Source organism: Cyprinodon variegatus, unplaced genomic scaffold (assembly GCF_000732505.1).
Source record: "Cyprinodon variegatus isolate N-32 unplaced genomic scaffold, C_variegatus-1.0 Scaffold1519, whole genome shotgun sequence".
Classification (NCBI taxonomy): domain Eukaryota; kingdom Metazoa; phylum Chordata; class Actinopteri; order Cyprinodontiformes; family Cyprinodontidae; genus Cyprinodon; species Cyprinodon variegatus.
Window position 1 is genome coordinate 102,364 of NW_015151972.1, and position 25,984 is coordinate 128,347.

The 25,984-nt window shown below is 35.6% G+C and overlaps 1 protein-coding gene across 1 annotated transcript in view; it reads left to right on the top strand.

The window, feature by feature from the left end:
• LOC107103744 (intermediate conductance calcium-activated potassium channel protein 4-like) overlaps positions 1–25,984 on the top strand; it is a 35,252-nt gene that overhangs the window by 3,467 nt on the left and 5,801 nt on the right. Inside the window, exons 2-5 of the mRNA XM_015403557.1 lie at positions 10,693–10,788; positions 12,550–12,986; positions 20,016–20,154; positions 23,036–23,146. Coding sequence (XP_015259043.1) covers positions 10,693–10,788; positions 12,550–12,986; positions 20,016–20,154; positions 23,036–23,146 — 783 coding nt within the window. The remainder of the gene's footprint in view (positions 1–10,692; positions 10,789–12,549; positions 12,987–20,015; positions 20,155–23,035; positions 23,147–25,984) is intronic.

Sequence of the window (25,984 nt, forward strand, 5' to 3'; positions counted from 1 at the left end):
TCAACCGTAAATGACTCATTTAATCATCCAAAACGTTATGGAACACATTAATTAACTGAAAAATGTTGCATAGTGAGCCTTTAACATCTATTAACCAGATATATTAATTCACACGATCCTTTTGATGTTTATTACAGTTAGGAATGAGTATGATGGATTAATGTGGTCATGTAAGCCAGCCTTATAAACTATCCTAATGGCTCTTTTCTCCAGCATGCAAAGCAGTTTTAGTGATGTTCTGCAGTTGCTACCCCAGATTTCTACACAATAGCTTATGAATGCTAAAATCAAGGAACTGTGGAGATTATGTATTGATTTATAAATAAGGAATTGTTTTGTTTTACAAAGAATTATGATACTTGATGTGAGGTTTCTAGTAGATATAGTAGTCAATAATACAACCTAACAATTTAATTTAATTTACTAATTTCACCTTTACAGCTTTTACACATATATATTTTTTTCATAATTTTTAAATTACATGAACTTTGTTTTTCCCACATTCAAAGACATTTTGTCACACCAGATTTTTAGCCTCTGGAATTATATGTAAATTCCTTTATCGTCCCACCAAAATATATGTATCATCTGCATGCAAATCTAACAGTAAAACATTTGAAACCTTACATGTTATTTATGTAAAGAATAAACAGTATTGGTCCCCATGTCCTAGCACAGGCATCCCCATACTCGGTCCTCAAGGCCCCCTGTCTTGCAGGTTTTAGAGGTTTCTCTGCTTCAGCACAGCTGGTTATAATGATTGCACTAGACCAAAAGCCTGTTAATCAGCTTTCAATTAAAATCAGCTGTGCTGGAGCAAGGAAACCTCTAAAACCTGCAGGACAGGGGGCCTTGAGGACCGAGTATGGGGATGCCTGTCCTAGCATGATGCCTGATACTCACAAATTTTCACTAGTTGCTATCAATATAGTTCTTTTTAGATCCACCCACAGTGGTTGGTTCATGCTCAGTTGTTTCAGTATATATTCGTTTTACTATGAGATGGTAATGTTTTCCTATTAATTAATTACATACTAACCTTTATCTTTACAGGAATGATAAATGCAGCACATGAAATGAAGAACATTAAAAGTGAATCATAAATGTATGTGTTCTGAAGAATAGTAAACTTTGAATGCATTCCGTTATATTTGAAAACATCAACACCACATTTATTGATATCTTCAAGCAACCGCTAAATTAAAGTGCAAGTAGTAGTCATATACATACTAACAGTTATGGGGGTTTTGGGATGTCGCCAATCAGTCATCATTATTGTAGGAAATTTTATTCTTTTTACAATGTATTTTTTTATATTACTGACACATGTCCTTACCTGAAATAATTTTTTGAATTTAGAGAGGCATTTAAATGTAAAGGTTGTAAGGCATTGCAGATCTTAAGTTAGAAATGGATATGTAAAGCCCTTTTAGTTTGATTATGATTTATATTAGTCTTAATTCTATTTCAAAATTATTTATTTAATGTGTTTTAATGTTGCCTCGATAAGATTAGAAACAAATACAATTAGTTAATTTTTTTCTGTAAAGAGAAGAGAAAATTTAGCAAGTTGTCACAGTTGGTTAAAAATAATTTAATATTTGTTGTACATGTTGAAAAATAAACCAAATGCTTCTTGTTTCTGTACCAAAAAACATGTGCGACCACGCATTGAGTGATATTGATGCATGCAGGTGTATCTTCAGAATGTACAGACTTTGTAATGTTTATGTTGTATTTATCAAATGGATCAAATATAAGAATTTACACAATTTTCAATCTGCAAACACATTAACCAACTTCTTCTACTTCAATTTACTTTATTTAAGTTTAATAAAACAAAAACTCAGACAGAGACAACTGCTTTGATGCAAAAATGAGGTTGATGTCAAAATATCTCCATTATCAGTTAAATTTAAAACTGCTTCCTTTTGTTGGAAACCTGTGCTTTCTTCTTTTTTTATGGACCATATTCTATAGGATAAGCAAATTAGAAATGGTCAACTTTTGTCATATCTCAAGCAGAAGAACACAAAGCTACCCTCCATAAACAGTTTAAAGGTTTCACTCACTAATAATTTGTAAAATGGAAGAAAATCAATACAATCCATTGTGCTTAAAGCTATAAGCAACACGGAAAAAATAACTTATCATTTAAAATGTGTGATGTTAGTTGCATTAAGATGGTGAGAATATCAACGAAATATTGGTAGAGGGGGGTTAAGCAACCAGATAGGTAGAGGGGGGTTGAAAAAATATAATTCAGAAGGTTAATTTCTTTAAACGTTGTGTCAAAATAAATAAAATACATTGAATGAACCGTATATTCTGAAAAAACATGTTTATCACTTCATTTGGCTTTTTTTTTATATCTCTTTTTCTGTAAGTGGAAATCTCCCAAATCAACATATCTAGATTAACAACTGCATTAAAACAGGGACCTTAGATTTTAACATAATTCCACTGGGTTTTCTCAGCTGCTTAAAAAATATTTGGTTGTTTAGCTTATCATCAGATTTTAGGTGTAAAAGTGGAGCCCTCTTTTGGTATTTTGTACAGGAAGGACAGCTTTATAACCTGGCCTGCTCCAGTCTTATTTTAAACTCAGACTTTGATGTTCATATATATGTTTTACTACAAAATAATGGTATTTGCTGAAAAGAAGACCAACAATCCACTGTAGCTCTTACTTTTTGCTGTCATGAAGAAATTAGCAGACAACGCAAACCCCCTGCAGCTCAGCAGCAGACTGCACCTGGGCTTTGACCCCCTCTGACCCTCTGATTAGTCTGTTTCCAGATATCCGCTTTAGTAGTGCAGCCTCATGACATTAACATGTAGATCTCATTGGATAACAATGCCAGGCCACACAATCAACCAATTATTAACCCCCAATCCCACCCACTAACTTCTTAGACTCAACACGCCAGCTCTGCATGTGGAAAAAAGTTCTCATGCAAACCCCAGAGCATCCGACTCCCTTCATCCTGTAAAGCCGTGGTGATTGATTACAGTGAGAACGGGCCCCATGTTTCCAGCAAACATCAGCCACACGTCTTTGAGCAGCTAAGAGAAAGGAAGCACAGACTCCTAATATACACCTGATTAATTTATTCGGGGAGTTAGAGTAGGAGAAGCCACTGGAAAAAAAGAAATCAGGATGTTCTTTTCCAGTTGAGTGTGAGCAGAGAACAGGTGTTAACCGATCATATTTGAAAACAGTAAGAAAAGTCTTGTGGCCATGGAAATGTTGATGCACTGGAAACATTCACTGTTGTACAGTTAATTTTTTACTGTTTTAAACTCTCTACACAACTGGTTTATATAGCTTGTATTGTAATAATAATTTATACGATGTCCAATTCATGACTGAAAGCTTAAGAGCATGGCTTTTCATCACTAGCTTCATGATTGAAATGTCTTAATCATATTTTATAATAAAAATATGATCTAATTTTTTAAAGTATGCAGCATATTTTTAGAATGTTCTGTCTAAGATATCAGCAGCCCTCAAAGTTATATTTTAGCATACTTTTTCATAGTTTTGCATGAAAATGGGATCTATTTATGTTGCCTTTTTCCACTTTTTACCTTTTTCCCTGCAGCAAGATTGCCAAGAGCATTCTAGGCTATCTTTCCACATCATTTAGTTTATAATTATGGCGTATGCATGGCCAGTCTGAGCAGTCCTTCTCAATCTAGACTTAGACTCTGTGTCTCGCCATGAACTTTTGTTAGTGACCTTGTGACATCATTCATTTTACCGTAAGTTCCTAGAAAATTCTTTAAAGTTTTAAACTCTGCATCACCTTTCAAGGTGAAAAGTGGATTATTTTGAATGGCTTTTCTGTTAGACATTTGTGGTTTCAGACGTGTTAAAAAAAACTATCGTACAGCAGCACACATAACACACTGTTTACAGCAACTCCGTAACTTTCACACATTTTGTCATACTATAACCACAATTTTCTATGTATTTTACTTGGATTATAATTGCATGGCCAACACAATGTAATGCTACTAGCTCTGTATTGAGAATGTCCATAAACAAGAATAGTGTGTTAAGTTTCACTTGCATATTGTGTTCTGGATTTTTTTTTTTCCACTTTAAAAAGCATATTTCTATTGAAATAAAGCAGAAGTCTTGTTTTTCTGTCTGTTTTCGGTTCCAAAAACAGACAGAAAAAAGAATAATTAAAAAGGTAAACTGCTGATTTATTAATATATATCCAATTCATGCATAATTAAAGCTGTCCTTTTAGCATGCGTTTTGGCAACCGAGAAGACATGTATTCAAGAGCAAGGGGCAAAAGTGGGCCATGAGTGATCTGTTCTTTATATATGTATTTGATGAGAATATAGCATTTTACTTATTATTTATTTTATTTATTTTATTTGTCTTCCCCTTAGACACTGCAACGTTCACTGAGAGCTGTTTGTTACCCACCCCTTTCTATGAAGGCCAAAATATGTAAATGTCTCCATTTGGTGGGTCAAATACTTCAAGCTTCCATGGGATTGACTAAACACTGATGTACAACATAAATGCAAAAATATGAGCCAACCAGTTTTCAGAATTTTGGACAGTATGCCTATCGCCAAGGCTAATATTTTTGACGGAAATACATTTTCAACGTAATCGTGTATCCCTAATCATCGTGTCACTGGGAAACTATATTGTGTTCAGGATGATGTTGTCCATATTTCATACGATATAACTACGATAGGCATATCAGAACAGTAATTCTAAACATCCCAGAGAGTATAATGTCTGTTTTAGGAAAGAAAATAGAATCACATTGCTGATATATAAATTCCTAACTTATTAAAGCCTCATTTTTATTAACTTCCTCTATGTTTGTTGAACTCTCCTTTTTTTCATTTTGCAAATAATGCCTAGACAGCCTTAAATCTAAAAGTTAATTTGTACTTTAAAAGAATTTCCTTTAAAAAAACAAAATCATGACACTTTGGATGATTTAAGTCAGGAATTATATTTCCATTTAGCCATATAATTTAGTCAAGCAAAATGTTCTTTCCATCTTTTTAGGTTTTTTAATCATATTTTGCAAAAAAGGTTAGTCATTGACTTTTTGTCTGTGGTTTTTAAAACACCCACACGTAAAATAATATAGTGTAGTATGAAACCCTTTTGTAAAATTGACAAATGTTAATCCTTTGTGAACTATACTTTACCTGTTTCCCTTAGTACAGGCAAATATGATGTTTATCACACAAAAGAGCACGCACTGAGCTAAAAGTTAGACCTGTCCGACATGTAAATGCCTACTGGGGAGATTTTACTTTATTGCATCTCCAAGCAAAGTGCAGAATTTATCCAAATGAGCTACAGCCATAAGAGTAGTCATAAAAGCATAGGGCATAAAAGCAAAATCTATGTGATCCAATGTTTGACTTCTGTTAAGCTTTAACTTCTTCACATATCAAATTGTTTACTCTAGGTTTCTGCAGTACCAAACCATGTTTGAATCTTAAATTTCTTTTTTCTTTATAAGAAAAAAAAGTTTAAAGAGTTTTTTTGCCTGCATCAGTGCATGACTATGTTGAAAATAAAAAAAAAATGATTGAAAAATAATTCTTTTTGAAAACACAAACCTAGTATTATTATCTATCAATTTAAAGTATATTAATTTTATTTTTGATAGTGGTTTTCATTGGGTGAGCTTTTATTTTGCGTTCATTTATTCAATTTAATCTTCTTTTTAGCTATGTGCCTGGTTTGTCCTACAAGCAATAGTGTGTTTTAACTCATCTTACGATTGACACCTAATTTGCATCAAAACACTTCAGTCCATCAGGAAAACTTTACAGACACATTTGAAGAAACTCTGCAAGATGCATGCTGTTAAAGTCTCTGTCTCTGTTTTGTGGGATCTCCTAATTGGTGCTGGATGAAACACAGGCGCAATGTGGATGCTACTGCAGAAACAGTGGAAAACAGTCTACCTTGCCAACGGACATCCCACACTACCACCAACATTCTCAGTCTTAGCAAAGTTCAAGTTAGCATTTTTCCTTTTTAAACAAAAAACCACTTCCTGTTTTAATCCCACAACCAGTTTCATTCTTTGCTTTACCATGACTCATGGGTAAAGGTGCGCTTAACCTGCTGTTATGAGATGGTGCGGTGAATTCCTTCTCAGTTCCTCATTTAATTTGCAAAAACGAACCTTTGTGTGTGCATCTGTGCCTCCAGCTGACAGTTTCCTTCTGTGGAAAGTATTCCATTACCAGCATGCTCGGTTCAGCACCTCAGTTCATTATACAATCATCTATTTCTTTTTCATTAGAAACAATTACTGTAAATCCCTGCTTAAGTTTCACGTGGAAAGACAATGATCATAACATATCCTGTTGTGTCCTCTGAGGAGAAAAAGCAGAATAATTTGTTGAAAATATTTTTCTATCAGCCCATCAGAATAGCTAAACAGTAGGAACAGGAAATATGATAATATACAAATCAGTTTTTAAAATGTTTTTTTTAAATATGGTATTATTTTTTTTATGTATTTGGAGGTTTTCCATTCCATTTGATTCATATTTAGCTTTTTATTAACAATTAGGAATTTTCCACAAAAAGAATTTCCAGTTTTTAACCCTAATTGGTGCAAGAGTAAGTTCTGTAAAAGAACCAGTTTGGTTTTCCACAACTTGAGAGCCAAGTCACAGCCATGCCATTAAGTCATTATTAACGTCTTCTTTATATATCCTCCTGCTTTATTTAATGTTTTTTTTTTCTGTCTGTATTTGAAGGATTTCAGTACCTGGAGACCATTTAATCGCACAAATGATATTATCTGTCCCAGAAACCTTGGTCTCTAATCTCACCTGCTTGGTAATATTATCACTATTAAGGAGTGCTTAGGAATGCTTCACAATGCTGTAGATTAATCTAATAGCACAATGAGGACAACAGAGCTGCATCTTTCAGAGCATGATTTATGAACAACACCAGGACTGATTCTTAAATAGCTGTGTGTATTTGACAACAATGTTTTGCTGATTCAGCTAAGTTTTCAATACTGGTGTCTATACTGGCAGAGATACTTATATTGTGAAGGGTTTGCACATAGCATAGCTATGCTAATTGCAGTGTAGACATGCTACATCACTCAAAGAATACTTGCTGTTTCTATGAATAACTTTTCTATAATTTTTTAAAAAGAAAATTAAACTTTAGTATATAAATGTTTACAAGTCGATTTTCAAAGTAAAGGCTCAAGTCTTTGACAATGGATTTCCCTGTCTATAAACACATTTCTGTAGGTGACTGAAAAATTTCTATGTAATATGGAAATACACTATTAAAGCCGTATGTTTTAAAGCAAATTAAGTAAACTCCCCTCCAAAATAAAAAATATAAATATGTTAGAAATAGGAGAAGACTATTGAGTGCCTTTTTTTGTCAAGATGTTGTTACACGTTTCTTTGCAGTATATGGAAGAGTCTAAGTCATAGAATAATATCACCATTCAGGCGGCCAGACCAGAAAAAAAAAAAAAAAACGTAATGTGTACCCAACTATCAGTACTGTTTGTTATAATTTGCATATGCAAGGTAAACTTGAACTTGGTCTTTAAAATTGTATCTTGCTAAAGAACTCATAAACCACTAAATCTCGTCCTGCCTCTACAGATTCTATTCACTCTTTCGATTTACTTATTTTAAAGCAACCTGCCAACTGCTTTTTTGTTGTTGTCTAGGTAAAAAAAAACAACAACAAAAAAACTCCTTTATTTTGTAGTCCTCACATTTTTACTTTTTATTATAGTTGAAATTCATGGTAATTTACGTAGATTAATGCTGAAACATTTTAGTTCTCTGACATGTTGCTTAATCTTCTTATTCTTGGATATTGGATTGAAATAAAGTTTACCCCTTCCTCGGAAGCTCCTGACCTGAAATCCCTTGTTGGAAAACTTTCCGATTTGGTCTCTAAGAACTTTTCCTTCTGTTTGTCTACATTCCCCCTGAGCAAACAGTAGGTCCAGACTGTCAGATGAAAGAAGTTAATAATTTCCTCCTTGCAGGATATTGTTTTCAACGATGCTAATGGGCCATTTTAGTCGACTGACACGTTCATTTCTAAGAATGTGATATCTTTAGATACACACTGCAATATGCTGCCACTGAGGCACGCAGGCTTTTATTACAAATTGTACAATTTTCCAGACATGTGCAAACAGTCGAAGCACCAAACAGCTTAACAGTAACCATATGTTAGGTCATGCTTTCTGTCTGTCTTAAAAAAAAAAATAAACAGCCTCCATCACAGGCAGCCTCGGTTTTCAAAACATAATCTTAACAGTTCTTAGTTGTATAACCTTTTTCCATTTGCATCAGATCCACAGGGTAAGTAAAGGAAAGAGATAATAATCATCAATCAAAAGTTCAACCGCAGATATACTGTTTTAGTCAGTTTTTAAAGAGATCAAGACACTCTGGGTTTCAGAGGATTTCATTTGAAGCCTGAAGTTTATGGCGTTGAAAATTAAAAGGGTGATTAATTACCAAAAACTCTTATGCGTTACAACAAAGCTTTAAAGGGACTTTTGAAAACAATTATCAATGAAGAGGAATCATACTAAGTTTTTTTTTTTTTTTTTTTTACAAATTGGTATTTTTGTGTATAAAATCCAAACCTCTAGGGTCCATATACCTCTGATTGCATCATGTTCTCCTCTGAACAGGTCCAGTCGGTTTTTTCCCCCTCATTTTTCCTATTTATTTGCATATTTTTAAATCAAATTCCTTCTTCTAAAGCTGTTTATTTATATCCTGCTGCAAAATATTGGAGCTGTATGCAAAAGAACTGTATGAATCAAAGGGAAATATCACTAAAACACATGGAAGTGGTCAAATGTTAATTAGCATTCATTTTGAGTCAAGTTGTTACAAAAACCATGTGGCCTGATAGATGTGTTTGACATTCCTACAATAATGTCGAATGGCATAACAGATTATTTTCACAAAAAAATATAACTTTGGTGAGACACCAGTTAACCCTACCAGTGCCAATTATACCATGGCAATCATGACTAAGAAAGAAATACCTGTCCATTGGCTGTTTGAAAGAGACAGGTTAAGTGCAGTGCCACCATACTAGAAAATCACATATTTAAGGGGATACATGCAGAAGTTCATGCTATGTAAATACGCCCATGCTCTACATCAGTGATTACTTGTACCCCTAGTAACATAAAATAGGAAGGGGATGTGTTCTGCTTTGTGAGGACCTAATTGAAAATTTAAATAAGCTTTTATCATTGAAAAAGTCTTGAAGTCACCTTCAGCTTTGACACACATCCAAACCAAGTAGAGGAACAGCTGTTTTCTACACTGAGGTAGCGGAGATCATCAAAGGAGCTCAGGTGTCTTGATGAAAACAAAGTAAGACTAATTAAATCAGTCTGACTATAATTTTTGCTCTGTGTTTTGTTCCTAATTCATCAAGTTTAAATGTGATTATAAGGGAGTTACACAGAGAGAAGCTCCAGTTTTATAAATACAGGTTTATAATAGGATTTTATGTTGTATTTATTTAGTTTCTTTACCAGCCTCCAGGCAACATATTTATGTTTTTTTTTTTTCAAATTTGTGATGGAAAGAAAAAATGTTTAAGAATGAAATGCTCAAATTAAAAGATTAAGTGAAATAGTTTTTATTTTATTGTGTCACGGTCTTGGTTCTGTTATGTTTTACTTTGCTCCATGTTTTCTAGTTTTATTGGTTTAATTCCTGTTTTGTTGTATTTTCTGGATATATTTGAGTTTTTAGGTTTTTATCTGTTGCCCTCTTGTGTTGATCTCCTTTTCCCTAGCTCCTTCTCAGACTGCTCTCTTCACACCTGCTCCCAATCATCTCGTTAGTCCTCTCTTCATTCAGTCTACCATATATATACAGTTTCTCAGTGCCGGTTCCTTGTCTTACCTTGTCTCTCCTCGCCTTTCCCTGACTCTAAGTGCTCTTTTTGCCTGATGTCTCCATGGTTCTGGTTAAGTTTTACATTTTTAGTTGGATTTTGGATTCCTGCCTCCGTTACCTGTGTGGATTAATTAAATCTCCAAGAAACTCACCTCTGCCTCTCTGCCTCTGCATTTGGGTCCTCAAAAACCACAACCAAACCTTGACCTATTGCATGTTTCACAATCATCAATACTTTTTACTGAGAGGTACAAAAAAATGCCCAAAGGGTTATACAAGTCAAAAAAGGTTGGAAAACATTGCTTTGCATTAGCAACAACAACAAAAATGCATTTGAAACAGTACTTTGCAAAAATAACATTGCACACCCATAACACAGTGTCAGCATATTATAGCAACTTATTGCACAGCGTTGACATTGGCCATAACAGATGGAGCGTTGTTATCAAACACAAGGCTCCATGCAAAAAAAAATATTTCTATACGGACTATGTATTTAAGTAATACTACAGTGGAAATGTATACTTCTTTGGAAAGCTATGCTTTTATATTAATTGCATGTTGGTTAGTAAAAAAAATGGAAAATACCCCACTGGATAGTATCTTCAAGAAACTGTCTGAGGAGAACATTAAGATAATTATCCAAATTTGAGTAGTTTTTTTTCTTTTTCTTTTTTTTTAAAACAAATTATATCCACCTGTTTTATTATTTATTGATTGATTTATGGTATATATTCTTTTTTGCAGGGCTCAAAAGTCTCATTGGTAATCAACTGCTCCATAAGCCTATCCACTGGGTGTCTCCTAATTCTCATCATAGCATTCCATTATAAAGACATCAGGGTGAGTTCTCCTTGTTTCCTTTAGTTTGTTGTTGTGTAATGATGTTCTCTTTTCATTTTTGTTCCAAATTAGCTTGGTTAGAAACAATGTTTTGTTTGAGATCACTCATGACAGTTGTTTTTGATGGAGCTTTTGGTCCTCTGATGATAGCCTCAACATTGTTTAGCTGTACTTCATTCGCTTTATGCGTAAAAAGAGTCTGAATGAGAACATAAACCCACATGAGGCAGCATTACATCTGAGCTGTGATGTTTTTCCAGTCCACATGGCTCGCTGCCGCAGTTTGTTTAGTCAGTATACAAGAAGGGATTTGATTGAGATTAAGCTGAGAAAACATTTCTGTCTTTGTCCTTAAACAGTAAAAGCATGCTTGTTCATTTAACAAGCTTAAATATTAAAAATGATCCCTTTGTAGGACTAAGGTTTTAAGCAGGTATTTGGGTTTTATTCTTACTGACAGCAGTTATGTCATCTGCCTGATAAACATGGGGGACCACTACGAGTGTGAAGAGGAGATAAGGGAGGAAAGGCTCTGGGTGGAGACATAAACATGTAAATGCACTACAGTTTTTGTGTGTTTTGAAAGCTTTAGCAAGGTTTATGTCAGGCATCACCAAAGTCGATCCTTGAGGGCCGCTGTCCTGCAGGTTTTAGAGGTTTCCCTGCTTTAGCACAGCTGATTATGATGATTGCAGTCAAGCAAAAGCCCGTTATTCAGCTTTCAGTTGAAATTAACTGTGCTGGAGCAAGGAAAACTTTAAAACCTGCAGGACAGCGGCCCTCGAGGACCGGCTTTGGGGATGCCTTGATTATGTCAATAGATCAAACTGTCCAAGAATTGCAGAGGTGTCACTAAAGACAATCACGGAAATGGTGCCCATGGAGCATCGACTGAAACAAAACAATGGGGAAAAAACAGCAACAAAAATGCAAAAAAGAGCAAGAATAAAGGGAAAAATGAAATAAGACAGGAGGTAGAATGTAATCTTATAACAGGAAGAAAAAAAAATGGGCTCATTAGTCACAATGAAAAAGTAAAGACCCACAACAGGGCTGTGGTTAAACAAAAGCAAAAGTTAAAATAAAACCAGCAAAAAAAAACAGAGTTGTGGCAAAGCACTGACGTCTTTCCCCTTCTGTCATAAACATCTATTATTGTAAGGGCTTTTTTCTTTTATTAAACCTTGGCTGGACATCGAAGCTCAGATTGATGTTTATTTGCCCTCCAGGCCAGAGAAGAAAGATTTTTCACGACGGTATATTTGTTCAGTTTTTCTTAGTTAGTTAGTTGTTTAGTTAGTTAATGTTTTTAACTCTGCCTTACCATTGTACCTTGACTGCTTGTCATTAATTTTCTGTTTATTCTTTGTGTTATGACAGCTTGTTTTACTTTTCTCATTTCAAAAAGAAAATCCATTTTCAATAGCTCTTTATAATTTATTGAATTCAACTAAAGAATTGATAAATAATTTATCTTTGTGATTAGTTGCGATTTAAAAAATATGCCAAAGGTTGCCAAGGTTGGCAAATAGTCTGTTCTATGTAGACAAATAATTAGTTTCCCTTTTTAAAATTAGATCAGAGAGAGTTCTAAAAAAAAGGCTTATTTTACAAATAAATCCAAATGAAAAAAACTGAATGGCTGCTTGGAGGATTGGATCACCAGAAGATATTCAGTGAGACTGAATATGAGCTAAACAGGTGAACTTTTGTTATGTTGGATTTTAATTATGTTCTATCTTTGTTTTTTCCTCTATTTAGCTATTCATCATTGATCACAAAGAAGTGGACTGGAGAATAGCTATAACAGGCCACAGGGTTCTTGTGATCACCTTGGAGCTGTTGGTCTGCATCATCCATCCAGTCGGGTCGTACTGGGAGGTGGGCCTCTACACCAACTCCTCCTCCGCTGCCCCACTATGTGTTTCCAGTCACCATGACAAGACTCTAGTGGACATGGAGCTGCTGCTATCCATGCTCATGTTCCTGCGCCTATACCTGGTCCACCGAGCCATTCTACTACACAGCAAAGTGCTTCTGAGTGCCTCCTACAGGAGCATAGGATCGCTTAACAACATCAACTTCACCTTTCGCTTTGTTCTTAAAGTACTGATGAATAAACATCCAGCACGTGTGCTGCTAGTGTTTATCCTCCTGTTCTGGCTTACAGCGTCGTGGATGCTGACGTTGTGTGAGAGGTAGGTGATAACTGCGAACAGCGTGTATAGATTTTATCTGGGAAAGAGCACCATTATAACTATAGAGGTAAACATTACATCACCCAACAGGAAATACAGGATTTAAGGCCTTACCTTCAAAGTTTCCAATTTTTTTTCCCCCCCTTATTTAGTACATAGTACATGCAATAAGTTGGGATGTTGTGGGAGAGGTGGAAACCAGTTTAGTTGTGCCCCTCTGAAATGAGGGTCAGAACATGAACATGCAGTTCAGAGTGATCGTAAAAGTAATATAGGCTACTATGTAGTCAGTTTTAATGATAAAAATTATTTATAAAGCTTGCTAGTTAGTGCTACGTTAAAAAATAAAATGATTCAATTAACTGAAGGTTAATAAAAAAAAAAAAATCTTAAATATAAAACATAAAGTTGTCTTTGTTGAACCATGCTTTGTGCTTTGTTAAATCAACAAAGATAAGTGAGAGGTTTGCACTTTTAATATGCTGACAAGATCTAAATAAAAAAGATGTAGGGTAAACTAGGATGCTTATGAGAGGCAATGCAGGACAGAAGCAGCTTTTCAGCAATCCCTTTCTTTTGCCATTCAGTTAGATGAGTGCCTGTTAATTGATTTTCTCTTCACTTTTTTTTTTTTATTTGACCCAGAGGATTTTTATTTGGATTTATATAGGTAGAGTGGGACAATTGTTTCCTCCAATAAAAGAAAAAAAAAAAAAGAATCATCTTGGCTTGACTCTATAAAGATTATCTGCCATCCTGCAGCATCAATTTGTGCCCACCAGCTCTATATATTATTTTACAGTTGTTATTTTTTTAAGGTTGTAATGTGTTTACCTGTGCACAGAATCGGACTTTCAGAAGTGCTAAAAAAGGAACTAAAATTGAGATTCAGATTTGTGCGTGCAAAAAGGGGTTTGCACATGCTAGCTGCTGCATTGCAATTTCAAATCACATTGGACCTTCTTTGAAGATCTGGATGTGCAAACATGTCTGCACCTGATCACATGTAAAACTTTATTCTGTAAAAATTTCTTATTTTAATATGTTCGCAAGAAGCTTCTGTTTACATAGCAGATTGTTTCTTTTAGATAAAAATATATTCTTTCCTGCAAATATACAGGAGAGTCATATGCCGAAATTATTGTCATTGCATACAAATGAGCTGTTCCTTACCAGGGTCTAAAATTGTTCAGATCTAACCTACAAAACCAAACACCATAGATTCTACAACCATAAAGCCAAAATACAAAAGTTTTTTAAAAAACACTAAAATTTGAAAACCAAAAATACTTACAATCATGGTTTGGATGTTCACATTTTTTAATAAATGCTCAAACTGCTATTTTTTACTTAAGTGCTTTTTTTTATTTTACATGACAGAACAAGACAAAACATAAAATAGGGGGAAAGTGATACATACTTTCAATTTTTTTTTTCACAAACTGAAATTTGGAAAACTGCAGACCATTTTAGCCTTTAAAGGAGCTCCAGACTGGTGTGGTGAATCCGATAGTTTCCAGCCTTACGGGCGCCAATTCATGATGGAAAGACATAAATAATGCTGAACATCGGGAGGTCCCTATGCTAACTGAACTGGCAATAAGAAGCATCCTGCCTCCTCTTCCTAGCTCCTTACTGTCAGCACTATACATACTTATCATGATGACACTTCCATTTTGGCTTAAATGTCCTTACCTTTTTGCAGTATTCCAAAGGAGCCTTTTAGGAAGACTCCTCGTTATGGGGCTGACAAATGCAGCCTTCTTTTTGCCTTTTTTGAAGGACTCCCGTGTATTACTTTTTTTTAACCTATCATATATAAATATTTAATTCACTGCTATTAATGTAATCAAATTTTTATTTTATTTTTTTATTCATTTATGACGATTCTTAAGTTAAATAATAAATTAGGTAAAACAACATTTCATGGTGCATTCATCTATATCGGACCAACAATTGGCTCTGATGTGTTGCTTTGCAAGAATACTTTTGATTACATTTTAGAAGCATATTAGTTTTCATTAGATACAGCTCTAGAAAACAGTATTTTATTCTAAGTTTCCCTTTTGCTTTAGCACTCTGATTTTTTATTGCTAACTAATTTAACAGACCTCTTCCATAAATTGAATTTGTAATTAGTTTTATTTTATTCATTGTGGCTTTCCAATTAGTGATGTAATAGTTTTTATTTTAAGTTCTGTGAGGAAACCAAATGAAATGATCCCCTGCAACCTGTTAGGTGAGGTCATTTGTACATTTAAAGCCTAATGATAGGTCTAACCCAGACTTAGACTAAGTGTTTTGTTTTTCCAAAGTAATATTAGAGTTTGAAAATGACAGCTTCTGTTCCCGCTAAATCTTCACATCATGAAGTGTTACACCAGCCAATCTTGCAACTACCTACTTACAGAAGACAGATATAGTCTCATCCAGACTTTTTATCCACACTCATGTGGAAAGAATAAATCTATTCTTTACAGCATTCCTTCCATTTATTGTGGTTTAAGCGCATCAGACTCTACTCCATTTGGCTAATTTAATAGCTTCATAGTAGAGACATAAAAACGGCAGTCCATAGAAATGATTATTTGTTCCACAGCAAATATTGTGACATTATTGTTTAAAGCATATATTTAGAAATTAGGAAAATTGATAGACAATATGACCAAAACAGAATATTAAAATATCTATGCACCACTTGTGCCCTTTCCTGAAGGCAGGCTTAACTTAGTCTGAGTAGAGAGCAGATATCATGAGTAAACCTATTTTGATCTATAATATTCAGAATTTTCTTTTTCGGAACAGGTGGTATCAACAAAGTAATTCAACTGTTAGTTACCTTAGCTGATTTCAGCATCAGTCTGAGTTTAGAAGAAGCCCTCATCAATGAAAGCCATATAAAATAATCAACCCTGATAGTGGGATGAATTAAGGAACCTCAAAGTCTGTATTTTTCACTAATGGAACTTGAAATACTAATGATGGCTAATGGAGGTATTCAAAACATTTTTTTTTTTAAAAGCAATGCTGCTGTAAATTTGTGAAATTAATTTGGCAGAGACCAGGTCAAGACCTTAATGAGGTTTGACAGAGAATGTAAGCTGCATCCTTGACACAACATTTATTTCATGTGTGTGAATTTAAATTGCATATACACATAAAATAGCAGATGTAAAAAGGACAAAGAAGTAAATCAAGATAAACTATAGAAAAACAGATAAATCAGGCAATTTCCACATATAAGCTATGATGTTTAACATTTAACAACTGAAAAACACTGCACTCATTGGCTTAAATAAAAAGATAATTAATATGTTAAACCTTGATTCATGACAAAATAAAGAAAATATCAGACATTGCATTTGAAACTGAGATTTATTTCACCTCTAAAACTCACTGTAAAAACAGCTTTAAAAGGTGGGCTTACTTGAAAACATGTAAATTGTAAACCTAACGATACAGCTGCAAAAAACACAATTTAAAATCCAACTGCTGGAGCATCGGTTCAATATGTGTGGGGCCGACAGAGCTGATTGCTCTTCTTCTTTTTAACAAAATATTAATACTTTATTTTCACTTATAAAGATTGAACAATACCGAATGAAAGAAAGAATTCATTTAGGAAGTGATTGGCTTTTCCTTTTGGCATTGTGGTCAAAACTCTAGCTAATCTAACACCAAACTCAAGATCCCCTCGCTTTACAATAAAAATAACAATACTTCTATACTGTGCATTCTAATGATCAAACAGTAGCACTTCAACAGTCCTTATTATTTCCATTCTATTCCATCTTTACGAAATCAATAGAATGTACCGAACCAATCTTTTGATACGTACGTAGCCTAGCCTGATGCTTAACTTGGCTCCACATTTTGGCTCAACAGTTCAGTGTAACTTGAGGTCATCATGACATGACCTCTTTTACTTGCTTTAAAATAAAACTCATTCTTTTTTACTGATAGTAGGTGCATGCCTCAGTTATTAGCTTCTTTCTCTTCAATCACAAACCAACTCTGTGACAAGTCCGCCATTTCCACCACATTAATCATCTTCCCAAATGCTTATATGTGTGCTCTTACCTGCTAGCTTTACCTCTGGTTTGCCCCACAGCACTCATGAGATACTTCTACTGATAGTTACCATGCATATATCATTAATCAACCTGCTCACCTGCAAAACATACAAGAGGTCAGAGTTCTGCACATGTCTGATTTTCAAAACTGTAGAGATCAGAACCACGACTCAACCGATTACCCACAATTATCCCCATTTAATACCTGGGACTGCCCACACCCATAGAGATTAGAACCGAGACCTGACCCATTGCCCGCAATTATTCCCGTTTAAAACCTGGGACCTCCCGTACCTGTAGAGTTTAGAACCGAGACCTGACCCATTACCTGCGATTGTCCTCATTTAAAACATGGCCGGAACTGCATGGACCCATAAATAATTAAGTGCGACCCGACATGGGATCACAAAGTGTACCCACAGCTGTTTATAATAACAGAGGCAGAAAAGAAATTGCCTCACACTCTCATCCAGTGCGAGCGGCACTCACAGATTAACAGCTGTAAATTGGCCAAAAAAAGAAGGTTTGCCTCGTTGCTTGAAAAAATTAGTCTTATCTGGATATTCTCATATCTATTTATTTTTTAAGGTGTAGAGTTAATAACAAGGAATTTTTAAAAAGTATAAAGTTTCATTCATGCTGTAACTCTATAGCCCCTTTCCCACTAAAACAATCTGTCATGACTGTCAACTTTTCTAGTTTAATTTCTAATTTGTGTTATTCTAGTTATTTTTGATTGTAATTGAGTTCATGGGTATTGTTTGCCCTCTACTGCTGTCTTATGTCAGGCTCTTTTTCCCCTAGCTCCCTTCTAGAATCCTCTGTCCACACCTGCACCCAATCTGTTGATTAGCCTGGTCTTTGTTCAGTCTCCCATTTATACACCTAATGTTCATTCACTGCTTGCTGGTTCTTTGTTGTTGTTCTACTGCTTCCTCATCTCTGGCTCCCCACGTGAGTTTTTTTTTCCCCTAATGTTTTCCGGTTTTTTGGTTCCTTGTATTTTTGCCGCTGTTGCCTTATTAAATCTTTAAGACCTTTGCCTCCTGATCTATGCATTTGGGTCCTCAAAATTCTCCACCCAGCTGTGACACAATCGGATCTTGGCCGTTTTCCTATTTGACCGAAAAGCAATGGGAATCAGGGAAGTAAATAATGGAGAGCAACATCGACGGGGGCCAGAGCATAGTCAGTATTCTTTATTATTAGTGTTCTTTTATCTTTCCCAATACTTATCGAATGTAAACTGAGTTGTGTTGGCTACTTCAGAAGCAACTGCCGCAGTGTGTTGACATCCGTACGTTGCATTCATAAGGGTCAGGTAATTTAGCGGGTCAACCCAGGTCAGGTGTTCCCACTGTATGCCGATCAAAGCGAGGTGAATTTTAACGCGGGTCGCTTGCCAAGTCGTTTGATCCGGGTAGACATGGTTCAGTGAGCTGTTCCCACTGCCACTAAAAACTGATTATTTAAAGAGGGTTTTTGGCCAGTGTAAAAGGGGTATACAATACCCACATTTTGTCCATATATACCCGTGAAATAATATGTATGTTTTTTTTCTATCTGTAGATGTATGTTGTTTATACGGGTACTCACCGGGTACCTGACCCATTGCAGGACTCTGCGGCAGGTTATAGGAGATGCTTGGTGCGTTCACTCTAAACTGCTTCACAACAAACTGGTCAACTTCTTCCGCTGGCCAGAGTATCAGCAAGTGGTACACACTGCTCTAAGCACCCTCTGCTGTGAAACTCATATTATACCTTTAACAAAAGCAATAGATACAAACAGTTGTTTACTTAAAAGACAGTAACCTAAGAACTGAAAATAAATTTAAAGCAAATCGTTTTTTCATAATCCCACAGAACCAAGGGAGTAACTGTATTGATAGCTGCTCTTTCGCACCATAGTAATCAGATTTCTGAGTGGGTGTGTATTTGTTCTTTATAATGTTTTTTGAGTTTATAATGTTATAGTCCCATTCCAACACTGATAGGAGGGTTGAGTTAGTGGACTGTGTCTTGCACAACTTGCATTGATTCAAATGGCTCTAAAAACCCACAAAGTGGGCTGTAATAATGATCAATGTGGTTGCCCTGAGCACACCTTTGCAGCTTCAAAATATTTTCTTTTTCACTATATTCATTCAAATAGTCCTTAATGGTTGTCCACCACTGACAGGAACTATACGATTAAGTGTCATGATAGAGGACAGATGGACCCTGTATTCAAGGTGAGACAGGCAGTGGGAAAGTTCAAAACGTTTAATAAAACAAAAACATAACAGAACTGAAGTGCAGAGCTGTGAATCTTTGGACTGCAGCGGCAGCAGAAGGGTGGGGTGCAACACATCACTGGCATTCTGGATGTGGGAAAAACAGGTAAGTGATTATGATCAACTGACGGAAGATAATCATCTTTGTGAGTCACTTATCTGGTTTAACAGTTCAGTCCATCCTCTCTGAGTAAGGCAGGGATCCGATCCATGTCAGGGAAAACAGATCAGACAGGGACAGTTCTTAAATCCAGGACTCATGCTCAGGGTAACTATGCAACAAACATAACTAACATCTAACATGAAAAAAGCAATGATATGGCCCCGATAGCTGGGCTGAGCAACATGTAAACAGTAGGCGCAGGTGCATAGGATGAGTGATGATGAGAGAACGGGCAGGGAACGGCAGGTGAATGGAGTAATTAAGGTCAGCCATTAGGGCAGATCATGACATCTCGTTTCTCATTCTGTAAATATTCACCAGCTCTGTGTCCATGTGTAAATACTCCTCATTTTTGGTTCAACTTCGACTGAAATTTCACATCCATTACAAAATGTGCCTTCCTTCCAAAGGTCTTGAAGTATTAATGTTCTTTTATTATAATATAATTTATGAAGTTTTCCTGACAGGCCTTGATTTCATCTGTCTATTCATCTGTCACCCCACCCCCATCCCCACAGACGAACCGAGGCCCTGACGACGGGACAAATGGACACAGCCCTGTGGCTCATTGCCATCACATTCCTCACTGTGGGCTATGGAGATGTTGCACCCAAGACCAGCTGTGGCAAGGGGGTGTGTCTCTTTACCGGTGTCATGGTAAATAGCTTCATATTCTGTTGAGGAATGGTGTTGTGCTTCATACCAGGTGGCTGTTTTGGGTTCTCTTGGGGATTAGTAGCTATATATATCTATCTGTTACAGAAAAGCAGAAGTTAATGTTTGACTTGAAAAACTTGATGCATTAAAGTGTCGTACCTTTGTGTCACTTCTCTATTTATTAAGTATGAAACATTTGAGAACTTTGCTTTCACAAGATAATCAACCTGATAACACAGAAATAAGCCTTCTTTTATTCAGCTGTTTCAGTTTTTAAGTTGAACTCTGCCAGCCATCTTCTTTCAATATATTTTGCTTTTACATGCTAACATACAAAAAATTAACAACTCTGGATAGTCTGGAGCCGCAAGTAGATCCTTTGGAACCTCCGGTATAAGATATGCATGTAAATAGGGTGATATGATCTAAAGTTTTGCAACAGAAATACACTTATGGGAACAGTAAGTTTTCTTTAGACCTTGTAATTAGGTTGAAAACAATGTTTTTTGTAACATGCCTTTTCTCAAATATCAACATCTAAAAGGGGAAAATTAATCAATTCTTTAAAAAAAGTTATATTAAAACAAACAAACAGAAATTCAAGGAAAATGAGTTGTAGGTGTTTTTATTTTTGTATTTATTAATAAAAACGTATAAAAGCCTCTTGACTTTTTCAGGAGCTCATATAACTTTGCAACTCTAAATTAGTCTAATTAAACCAGACTGAGGGTTACAATGTGTCTTTGGATTGTACCAAATAAATACAAGACCAAATAAAACAAGGACACTCATTGTGGATGAAAAAAAAATATGAAAATAGGAAAGGAACATAATCATTGTCAGAACATGAAAATCATATGTAAAAAGACTTTAAACAAAAGTGTCTTTAACTACAGCAGCATAATTTCATAGCTGATAGGTGAATGATAACAACAGATCAGATGGGAACAGGCAAGATCAGTGGTTAAAAGGAAGAACAGGTGTTGAAATAATATATCCTGTATGATTAACTAGAACTGGAGCTGTAGTTAATTATTTAACTTATTCAAAGTCGGAGGTGAAATCAATTTGGTGTTCTTAGTTGAATAACTATTAATCTAATCTACTCAGTTTTAGATGGAGTTTTTGTAACCATAAATTCCTGCTACAAATTATCCATTGTATTTCAGTCTGGGCTTCCTCTAGGCTCCACGACTTTACTCATCAACTCCAAAGAAACTCAAATGAAAAGCATCTCCACATGATTTAAAGTGGGGTTTTATGTCCAGATTGATGTGATGTGTTGGTCTGTTGCCACACATAACAATTTAAATTTAGTGTGAAGCCAAAAGAGTCTCAGTATAATAGCATTTTGTTTCTTTGAGTAATGCTCTGATGTTTGAGGCTATGAGTTTAGATTTCCAAGGCCTGGTAGCTTTTTGTTGCACCATACTTTTTTTATCTGGATGCTAGACTGAATGGCGAATCTGTTAAAAAAATATAAAAAATATTTATTTATAACCTAAATGTGTCTTATACTTCTCCACGCCTTTATTCCCTACAATTTTGCCTGTGCTTCTTGTCCATGTAACTTTTAATTACAGAAAATCTGTATTTACACTGAAATTAAATTATGCATATGAGGTTTTAAAACAATTAGCTGCACTGGTTCTGGGACATCAGAGCAGGGTGAATAAATATGTAGACCCCTCTTTTCAGATTTCTATCTGTGAAGTCACTTGAAAATTATAATTTTTCATTCAAAGTGCAATTATGCACTACTGTGTACTCTTGAATATACCAAAATGTGAAAAGGTAAAATGGATTTCAGTACCTTCTGTACTGTGATGCTGAGAACGAGGGCAAGGGCTCAGTCTGAAACAAATACTGAAAGGTAAGGTGTGATAAAAAAAAAAAGGATGAATTACAGCAAGACAGACTATATAGGTCACTCAGGATGAGGTGTGGCAGATTTTGAAAAACCAGTGCATATCTGTATCTGTGGTGGTTGTGGAAAACAACCACTCTGTATCTCCATATTTCTCCATCTCCCTTGTTGTATAAGGGAGAACTAAAAGGGAAAACTTTCCACCATATCCATTTTTGGGTGGTTTATTGCATTTGGCACCACAACAACAGCAGGGCGTTCAAACCTGTGCCCACAGTTTGGAAAATAAAAAATAAAATTCCAACTCCCATCAGGGAATTTAAGGGAGCTACAAGGTAGTGATGCTCACACCTGTATTATAGCTGGAAGCCACTCTGCTCAACAATCTGCTAGAAATCAGTCTGCAGCTGTTTCCAGGGGTTGACATTTGTGTGTACGACTTATTCCTGTGTGTAGATGGATCCCAGGAAAGAGTTTGTACCTCCAGGGTTTCACAGATGATGTAATGATGGATATTTGGTGGCTTGCTAAAGTGAAGAAAAGACATCCCCCTGCCTGAATCTTTCTTATGCTCATGTTTTGCATGTCTTTCTCCTTCTCTCTCTTTCTGTTGCAAACCAAAACGCAGAACAAAAGGTAAAAGTTGGTTAACTCTTCTTAACTATTGTGGACATGATCTCAATGCAGTTTTATGCATGTGTTCTGTTTTACATCTTTTTGTGTTTGTTGTGTTTGTGGATGGATTTTGGAAAAGTCTGCAGTTCCCTGTCCAGTAATAGTAAGTTATTCTCAGAGGAAACCACACAATTATAGTCTTATAGCTCTATTTGGCTGCAGAACTTTCCTTTTTTATAAATATAACTTGTTTTATTAGTAGCCATTAAGATATGAAGATCAACATGACTTTTAATACAGCTGCTTTCCTTTGAGGGTAGCATTCCAAACCACTTGAAATGTTAACCGAGGATCTCTGGAGAGGCTTGAGCTAATTTCTGTGTGTCTTTTGGGTTCCAGGGTGTAGCCTGCACCGCCATGCTGGTGGCCATCGTTACTGAGAAACTTGCCCTAAACAAAGGAGAGAAGCATGTCCACTTCTTCATGATGGACATCCAGATATCTAAAAGGGTGAGATTTGAATACAGCAGATGTGTGCAAAAGGTGAAACACTGGCTGTATGAGAGAATAGAACATGCAGCTTGAGATCACTGGCCTCTGAGCACAAATAGGGAGTGAAAGGGTTGGTATGTGTGTGTCTCTGGGGGGGTTTTCTCTGTTTTAATCACTAAATCTTGAATTAAGGGCCAAAAGTCTCACATTTTAATTAAAACAATAATTTTTTTTTTTATTTAACTTCTTATATCTAAACGTTTGCATAAAACTTTTTAGTGCCGAATGAATTTCATTGAATGTAACTTTATTAATTTTACAGGTTTTCAACTTTGTAAAATTAGTATTTTAGAAAAATTTAATTAAGATCAAAGACCTTAATAACTTAAAGGTTGCATTCAACTTCAAAGATGAACCATTTGATCTCATGGAAAAGCATCTTCAGTGTGAACCTTTGAAGTTCATACTATTGGTGTTCATCTCGCTAATATTTGCCAGAAATACGTATGTTTCTGTCTTTGTAGTTGGTTGATTTTGACTTTGACTTTGTAGTTTTGTTGATTTTGATGTATTGCCATATTTATCCCCCATCCCCTTTAAAACTATGAAAAAATGTAAAACTCCCGAAATTCTATTCCAACATTTGATTTTGATGTGGCTCCAAGTCTGACCATCCCTTTGAAAAGTTTCTGGAGGCAATCCTGGTAAAGATCTGTTAAAAACAGACTCTGGAAGCTATAATAAGTGGCTGCCTATGGGAGCTGTACAGGGTTTGAAAGTAAGAGACTTATTAGTGAGATAATATATCAAAATGAACATTATGTCTCTGAAGCTGCTGCCTCATGGGAACAGTGTGTTTTTATGCTACTGAAAATTAAGAAAACCTTGTCCTGAACTGTTCTTTTTTTTTTTTTTTTTTTTTTACAAGGCAATGTTTTTAATAAGGGAGGAGTGATTTCATTTGATAAGAATTCATTTATTTGCAAATAACTATACAAAAGACCTCTAGTCACCCTTATTCTACCAAACTGCATTAAACTGCAGCAACGTGCAAAGTTTAACGGTTTTTACAAGAAGCGCTGTCTTTTTAAAAGCTTAGCAGAAATTTGAAGGTCATTAAATACTAAATCTCCCTCATTTTTATACAGATCTACTCATGTTAAAGGAGACATTTTATGGTTTTGGGATCTGTGTGTCAAAATGTTGATTCTGTTTCTGCTTCTTTTCTCTTCCCTAAATAAATGTCACACGTTAGAACAGGATAGTATGTGTGTGGGTGTGTGTGTGTGTTCTTTAGAGCTCTTTCAAGGCATTGGGGTTAGGAAGCTTAGGAAATAATCTTATCTCTGACAGGAAAGAAGCTTCTGTCAGTTAAGGTCAGAGCAGGACAGGAAACAGTTTGAGCTTACATTGATGCTTTTGATGAAACTTCCCTGCAAAGAATTCAAAGATGTTTAACTCTTAGATTTTTAGTTATTGATTTAAAAGAAATTGAGAGTTTTCATTTAAAGGGACCGACATTCTTATTTGCGTTGCAGAAAGGCACATGTGTGACATTATAAAACAACATGAGCTTAGGTTTTTGTGAGGAGAGCTACAGCCTCTCACCACATGCAGTAGCAGCACTGTTTGGAGAATGCAACCATTTCCTCTCCTCTGGTGGCTGCATCCTGTCTCTAGGTGCGTGTTCATGCATCCTTCAGAGCAATCACTGATGGGAACAAGGGAAGACATCTGGATGCCGACACTGACAGGGTCCACTAATAACTACAGCAACAGGGAAGAAGTGACATCACAACAGGGCAATAGTAGAGATTTGTACGGGAAAGCAAAGTGGATGTAAATAGAATCAGAGGGAAGACTGTGGCAGGACCTGACGCTGCGCTGTTTGGTCTTGTGAGATAAGAAACTTTTTGCTATTTGCCTGAGATCTGCATCAAAGGAAGAAAGCATGAAACAGGAAAGACTATACGGATTTTATTAGCTACTTCAGATGATGTCCTTTCTAAAAGATATGAAAAAGCTGTAGAGGATATTGGGCAATTTACTGCAATGTAAAAGTCATAATACAACAGCAACATTTACTATATGTTATAGACGTTTTGTTTTATAGACTGTAACAGAGTCAAAATCCTTAATTAATTTTTCTTTTTTTTTTTTCTTTTTTTTTTTACCAAGTTTACAATTTCTACATAAAATAAAATGCAGAGAAAACACATGCAATTAAAGTCAACTTACCCACAAACCTATGTGCATTCTATTTTCAGAGGCGTTTTAGATAATATATGTGGACGTACAGCCTCATGGAGGCCAAGGAACACCACAGACAAGTCAGAGATAAGGTGTTGAGTGTACGTTTTAAGTATGCTTAGGTTACGAGTATGCCACAACCACAAACCCTTCAAGGCACGTATGCACTACTCTGCTGCAAGTAAAGCATTGATCTAAGAAGCATGTGGTGAGCTGCAAAGATCCACAGCTCACCTGTCAGAATATGTTCACATTAATTCAAGTCTGGCCTCTGAAGCAAAAAAGTGACCAGATTCTTGGAAATGTTTGAAAGAACTGCAATAAGTCATGCAGGCCTGAAGGACACAATGGCCTCCATTAAAATGATGTGGTGGAAGCTTCCTGGTGTACAGACTCTACTAAATAGATTACAATATTTTAGATTAGTGGTGTCAAATTTCAGTGCTCAGGGACTGGTGTGCTACAACTTCTGGATGTGTCCGTGTTTTAAGAAAGCTTAATAAAACTTCTGACTTCTCTTCCTAAATATATATTTATTTGATTATGGTGTGTAAAAATACAGACAGCGTGAAGCTTCAGAACAATGGCCCTGAGGACTGGAGAATT